The sequence below is a fragment of the Nymphaea colorata genome, chromosome 13 (genome assembly GCF_008831285.2).
Source record: "Nymphaea colorata isolate Beijing-Zhang1983 chromosome 13, ASM883128v2, whole genome shotgun sequence".
Classification (NCBI taxonomy): Eukaryota; Viridiplantae; Streptophyta; class Magnoliopsida; order Nymphaeales; family Nymphaeaceae; genus Nymphaea; species Nymphaea colorata.
In genome coordinates, this window is record NC_045150.1 from 4,905,080 (window position 1) to 4,911,953 (window position 6,874).

At 40.5% G+C, this 6,874-nt stretch overlaps 1 protein-coding gene across 2 annotated transcripts; it reads left to right on the forward strand.

Moving 5' to 3' along the window:
• Positions 1-663: 663 nt before the first annotated feature.
• On the forward strand, positions 664-4,145 carry LOC116266774 (actin-like). 2 transcript variants are annotated; one of them, XM_031648111.2, is made up of 6 exons: positions 677-820; positions 1,812-1,924; positions 2,102-2,172; positions 2,267-2,660; positions 2,758-3,371; positions 3,687-4,145. In XM_031648111.2, the coding sequence occupies exons 3-6, from the start codon at positions 2,113-2,115 to the stop codon at positions 3,750-3,752; spliced, it is 1,134 nt and encodes a 377-aa protein (XP_031503971.1). In that variant the 5' UTR covers positions 677-820; positions 1,812-1,924; positions 2,102-2,112; the 3' UTR covers positions 3,753-4,145. The 2 variants fall into 2 exon arrangements, with proteins under 2 accessions (XP_031503970.1, XP_031503971.1); XM_031648110.2 differs by lacking the exon at positions 1,812-1,924 and having other exon boundaries at positions 664-820.
• Positions 4,146-6,874: the final 2,729 nt, after the last annotated feature.

The window sequence follows — 6,874 nt, forward strand, 5'->3', positions numbered from 1 at the left end:
TAACCGAAGACATTCCTTTGCAAATGAAGCAAACTTTGGTGTTTGACATTATTTCTCTTTTCTTTTTTGCTTAAATGGTGATAGCATTCTCTTTTATGGGTTTTCAGCCCCCTTTTCTGGCCGGTGAGCTGCTGTTGTTTTTTCTTTTCCTTACAAACTCTATAATATAAATAAAAATTATCAACTTTAAACATGAAAGCTTGAACGTTACGAATATCTAAAAATCATTCCTCATAGTTTTTTTTATATAATAATCTTTATTTATACATTGAAAATGATTTTTTTTTCAATTACTATTATATTTTAGGGATGTTTTTCAATTTGTTATTAGCAATTTTTGGTCGACTACAACATTGTAAAGGAAACCTTCGAATTGAAGGACTCCCCAAGTAGCCGAGTGGGGCCGAAGTCAGCCAAGAGCCGCCCATCTTACGTGGCTGCCGCCCAAGTCGGGACCCGCCAACCGGACGGTGGATGACAGCCCAAAGGAGACTATCGGACGGTAAGCGATCGGCGAAAAGTTGTGAAGTGGGCCACCCCATCTTTTCTCGCCGTCCAGATGGTTCCGCAGGCAGCATTTCGTTTCATTTCGCTCGAATTTGACCGGCATTTCGTTTCCCTTTCGAAATTCAGAAACTCAGCCCCGCTTATGGTATATATAAACGGCCCAGCGTTTAGCCTGTTCCTCCATTTTCTTCTGCGTCTCGCAACCGCACTCTCCGCCTCCGCTCTTTCCTCGTAGGTTTCTTTTTTTTCTTCTCTCGCTGAGGAGAGAAGAGGAAAGGGTTCTCCTGGTCCTCCGCTTGCTCGCTTGTTTTAGGTAACAGCTTTTCTTTGCTCTTTTTCCTTTTTTCTGGGTCCGCCATCCTATCCGGCCTCTTCTGCGTTGTTGCTGTTGTTTTTGTTCCTTTTTTGAGCTCGACTCACGTCTTAGGCATCGGATCAGGCGATGACTCATCGTTTCTTCCTATACATTTAAACTCCGAGGCCGATAAAGGAATGATGATTTCCGTCGGGCGCGTGTACCTTTATTGTGCCTGATGAAGAATCGGGCGCTAGAATGAGGAATTAGGGGCTGGATCGGGTAGATCGATGTTGTTTATTCTCGATTTTGTAAAGGTTTCTATGAGATCTAGTCGGGGTTGGCTCATTTTGACTGCGTTTGAACTATTCATTTCGCCAATGGTCTGTGAATCTGGATCGGCCTGGTTTACGTCTTTCCTGTGATAAGGATCTTAGGTTTCTCTATCATCTGGTGAATAGCGGCCGTCTTTTTTAGCATTCGTAGTGCTGAAATCTCTGTTTTGAGGATGGATCTTGGGGATTTCGCTTTTCCTGAAAGGGTTTGTACTAGTAATTCACTTTTTTCGCTTCATGTTTAGAATTAGCTTGTTGCATGGTGTTGATTGTCATCTGCTTTGCTGTTTATTGCGTACAGATCCCAAACATAGTCTTTCTTTTTCTCTTTTGTTTGGGTGTGTGTATGAACCCGTGATGCTTCAGGTCTTTGCTGGTGTCCGATTGCTTGTTGGCTTTACAATGTTTATTTCTTCTGGTACAGCGGGTCAAAATTTTGACATTTTATGTCACTTTTCTGATAGTAATATTGATATTATTACTTGAGTGATCTTTTTTACCTATTGAATTCTGTTTGCTGTTACAGTTTTAATAAAATCTGTTGCCGTTTGATCAAAGATGAATTTTCTGTGAATAATTATGTGATTATGTGCTCTGCTTTGGTGTGTGTTTCAAATTTCTTTGGCTCTTTTTCTGCTTCTGGGACACTTATTGGCTTCTTTCTATGCTGCCAGAGACCCCTGAAAATATTAAGGAAGCTGTAGGTTTCTCGTTTCCGTTAATGCAAATTTTGGATCCTCTAGCCTGTTTTCATTTGAAGTCAGTCTTAAGGGGGCTTCTTTCTGCCGTGAGATATTACTACCTCTCTTAAAAATATTAGTATCAGTATTTATTGTAGATGTAAGCTATTTAATTAAGTTGTACCACCCAGATATAAAAAAATTGAAGTTTGATGGTTTATATCAACATGTTAGTTTGTTTTGAATTAGCATTATTTATTTGAGGCATGGTTCTCCTTTTGCAGGCATATAAAAGATGGCAGATGCAGAGGATATTCAGCCCCTTGTTTGTGACAATGGAACTGGAATGGTCAAGGTTGGATATATCTGCTCTTCTCTGGCAACATCCTGCATTTTTTCTTTCAAATCTCTTCTCAGTATGGTGTTTTGATGTTTTTGAATTCCTGCAGGCAGGATTTGCTGGTGATGATGCTCCAAGGGCAGTATTTCCTAGCATTGTTGGTCGACCTCGTCACACTGGTGTGATGGTTGGGATGGGCCAAAAAGATGCATATGTTGGCGATGAAGCTCAGTCCAAGAGGGGTATCCTAACTCTTAAGTATCCTATTGAGCATGGTATTGTGAGCAATTGGGATGACATGGAGAAGATCTGGCATCACACCTTTTACAATGAACTTCGAGTAGCGCCTGAGGAGCATCCTGTTCTTCTCACTGAGGCTCCATTGAATCCTAAAGCCAACAGAGAGAAGATGACACAGATTATGTTCGAGACCTTTAACGTGCCTGCCATGTATGTTGCTATTCAGGCCGTCCTTTCTCTGTATGCTAGTGGGCGCACAACCGGTTAGTGTAAACATTCATAATTAGAACGGTTTCTTACTGTATTTTTTGGGTATGTCCTTGACGTTCTTTTATGTTTGTGTTTTTAATTGTTTATCAGGTATTGTTATGGATTCTGGTGATGGTGTGACCCACACAGTCCCGATTTATGAAGGATATGCACTGCCGCATGCTATCCTTCGTCTGGATCTTGCAGGCCGTGATCTTACAGATGCACTTATGAAGATCCTGACTGAGAGAGGTTATTCTTTCACAACTACAGCTGAGCGGGAAATTGTTCGGGATATGAAGGAGAAGCTTGCATATGTCGCACTGGATTTTGAACAGGAGCTTGAGACTGCCAAGAGCAGCTCCTCGATTGAGAAGAGCTATGAGTTACCTGATGGGCAGGTTATCACAATTGGCGCGGAGAGATTCCGTTGCCCTGAGGTCCTTTTCCAGCCTTCTCTCATTGGAATGGAAGCTGCTGGTATTCATGAGACCACTTACAACTCTATTATGAAGTGCGATGTGGATATTAGGAAGGACTTGTATGGTAACATAGTTCTAAGTGGTGGATCGACAATGTTCCCGGGTATTGCGGACCGTATGAGCAAGGAGATCACTGCTTTGGCTCCAAGCAGTATGAAGATCAAGGTGGTTGCACCTCCAGAGAGAAAGTATAGTGTCTGGATTGGAGGGTCTATCCTTGCATCCCTGAGCACCTTCCAACAGGTAGTTTCGTTCAAGAGGCATGAAAATTATTATTCTCTTTAAAATATTTGAATGAGTAATGTGATTCAAGCTCAATGTTACTTGATTTAAACTCGGAACGGGTGGAACAAAATCTTGCATCTCGACTTTGTTGAGGTGGTTCATGGATCTCTCTTGCTGTTCATGATAGCACAAATTCTTGCTCCATTCCTCTTATACCATTCTCTAATACCTTTCTCTGTTTTCCTTTCTCTTGTATAGTTTTTAGTCCCTCTTATTTGGGGCAGCATTTGAATAACTAATACTAAAATAATTATATGTTTTCTGGACATGCAGATGTGGATTGCGAAGGCAGAATATGATGAGTCTGGCCCATCGATTGTCCACAGGAAGTGCTTCTGAGACTACGATTTCTGGTGGTTGTTGCTCTTGGCTTCTTTCTGGTTGTCTATGTGAGGTCGGTCTAGTCTGGTTGAGGGATGAGTTTTTTTTAGGTACGAGAGTAATTGTCTTTCACTCTGGCTGATATTCCCCTACCCGATATGTAGCATTAAAGTATTGTGCAGTGGCTTGTTACTCAAAAGTATTAGATGGGAAGGCATCGGTTTCAGTTTGCTATTCACTTTTAGTCACCATATCAGGCCAATGCTATTTTTATGGCAAGGATATGGTGCGAGTTTGGACCTTTTAAAATTACTCTCCTTGTCTTTATATGTTTACATTCTATTTATCTAGAATGTAGGGTTTTGGTGTGTTGATGGTAGGAAGAGCAATGCGATGCACACATTCTCTTGATTGTGCTTGTCCTTTTAGATTTCATTGTGTTCTTTTCTTTGGTCTGTCTATATTGTATCAGGCATCTTTCAAGTGTCAGCCTATATCTCGTCTTTACTATTATACTCGATATTGCATTCTGCGCTGCTTTGAGTAACCGAGTTGATTACGTCTTGTTTCCATGCACGGCTCCCTTCTGTTTGCAGGGAGAAGTTTTAGGGTGGTCACGATTTCCACTTTTATGATGAGTACAGTGAAATGAAAAGCAAAACTGGTACATTCGAGTTGTCTCCTGTGGCAAAGATGTTTTCATTTTTTTCCTTGACCTACTTTCCTAGCTCTAATGGGAACTATTTAGCTTTGTTTATTGTTGCCAAAAGCACATTTGCAGAGGTATACGATTGTGTCCAGTGCTCTATATTATAAAATATAAACGCAGCTTAACTGCAAGGATGATCTTTTGTGAATCTTTCTTTTGTTTGTACGTGATATGCGAATAACGCTTAGCTTTACTGTCCCTGTATCTGTATTGCCATGCTATGCTATGCGTGTTTGATGAACAACATTTTTTTTTTGCCGCTCGGACTGCAAAGGTTATGTAGTCGTTTGCGGGGTCTGGACCAACTACTTATTATCCCTCTGAGTTGAACGAAAGCTACGAGTCGTGCTTGTTCATCGTGGCAGTTCAGCTTGCAGATTTAAATTCCTGGATTTTATACTCATTTGTTTCATCTACACAAATTTTGTCCTTTAGACGGTTATTCAGAAGAAGAAAAAGCTGTAAAACTTGCAACATCGGGGACGGAAGGACTTGAATTACACCGAAAGAGATTTAGGGTGGGGTGTTGTTTTTTTTATTTTTTTAGGGGTACCCTGCTGGACGGTGGGTTGAATGTGAATCTTAAACCCAATTAAGAAGTGCAGTCTCTGATCAAATAAAGGTCAGGCTCTGGGTCTTGACTTGAAAGGGTTCAACGACTTCGGTTGCTCCTCAATTGAATGTAACGATGGGGCAAAGAGAGGTTTGCTCTTGTTTTGCCTTTCTCCGCCAACAATTTAGGGACATTGAGACAGACTTTGGCGGTTCAAAGTCACTAACGATCCAGCACGTATCCTTCTTGCTGTCCTTTAGACAGTAAAGTCCGATTGCTTTCCACGTCGAGCTGCATCTCCCACGTCTTTCTGCATAACAACACAGGTTGTAGCCACTGGATAAGAGAGTAACAATCTGAGTGTCATTATAAACCCTGAATGAGGTTTTTGTACCTCCATTTTGTTTTATGAGCTTTTCCAAGGTGTTTTCCTCCTTGCAAGGTTGAGTGTCTTGAGGCGGATTTTATTTCCATTAAAATTTTGTGGTGAATTATCTCACATGGCAGGCAAATTATAGTGGCTTTGCAATGCCACAAGTTAAGAGGAAATATAGGTCCCATTGAGATGAGACAATGAAAATTCACCTTGTTCAGAATCTTATGTGAGAGTGAATCATGAAAGTGGGTTGGATGAAAGTTTGAACTCTATCTATGGAGTTTTTCACCTCTAAAGCTCTATTCCGGACGGTCCTTTTCCTTTTAAAATTGTACATCTATTTTTAAATGTCAGTTACAAAGTCAGCCTAGTAAGATAATAGTAAGAAAATACTATTTTAGATTTTGGATTTACTAGATGGTAACTGGTGCATATTGGAATACAACTAAATGAATATCTATCACATTCAACTTCTTGAGAAAAGAAGATTGTCACTTCGTTAAGCACACGATTGTCGTTGAAGGGCATTTTCATTGTTTTAGCAGACTTAAAAAGGGAAGCTTCCGTTGGCCGGCTGTTGACATATGAGAATGAGAAAGCACCAGTTCATAACTCTTGGAAGCTGACAACCAGCTTCCTGAATAAGGTTCCACGATGACCCAAGGTCTACAGTGACCATGCTTTGTCACCATTGAACTTTTCAATGGAAAGCCCTAAATGGACACTTTCTTATGAGGTAAGTTTATCTACGATTACGAATTGTTGATCAGGAAAGCGCGTCTTGAAAAGTATAAGTCTTCCACATCACATTTTTCATAAACAAATGAGAGCTTTGGATGACTGGACTCACTCACAAAGAAGACGACGAGGGTAACCGAAAAAGCCAAAAAGGAAGTCCAACAACTCACTGCCCCACACGGTTTGGGAAGGAAAAAACGGTCCCTTTACGTCTTGTGTGGGCAAGAGTGACGGTACTAGAAAGAAATGATATGTCTGAGTATGTTTCTCTTCGGAATGATTAATTGATTTTGTGACCATGACAAATTTATTCTCCCCTTTCTTCGCTCACATTGTTTTGCTTTTTTTCTTCTTTGAGTCTCCTTCTAGCAAAATGGTCAGCATAATGTACATGGCAAATTTGAAACGTAATGCCTGCCAGAAATGGTTTCTAAGTCAGTCGCTTTTCCTTTTACCTTTATTTTAGTTGTCTTGTTTCATTGTCCTTTCCCGTTCTTCCTTTTCCTCTGGATCTCCTTTTTTTCTCCATCTCCTCTAAGAGCAAGAAAAGGATTCAAGAGGACAACACCACAATTTAAACCCTCATGAAACTGTGAAGCCATATCGTTCTGGAAATCCTCTGAAAAAGAAAGATGTCTCAAAATTTTGAAGTTAAGGCCCTGTTTGATGCATATCGATTTTATTGTGCATCGGGAGAAACTTGCTGTTTTTGTATGGCTTTTCATACTCAATTCAAACACAAGGAAAATTACTCAGCCAAATTT

Bases quoted from the DNA above. Each gene is read 5' to 3' on its own strand.
- LOC116266774 (XM_031648110.2), top strand. From the start codon at position 2,113: ATGGCAGATGCAGAGGATATTCAGCCCCTTGTTTGTGACAATGGAACT. The intron at 2,173-2,266 runs GTTGGATATATC...GAATTCCTGCAG, and splicing joins ATGGAACTGGAATGGTCAAG to GCAGGATTTGCTGGTGATGA. The intron at 3,372-3,686 runs GTAGTTTCGTTC...CTGGACATGCAG, and splicing joins CCCTGAGCACCTTCCAACAG to ATGTGGATTGCGAAGGCAGA.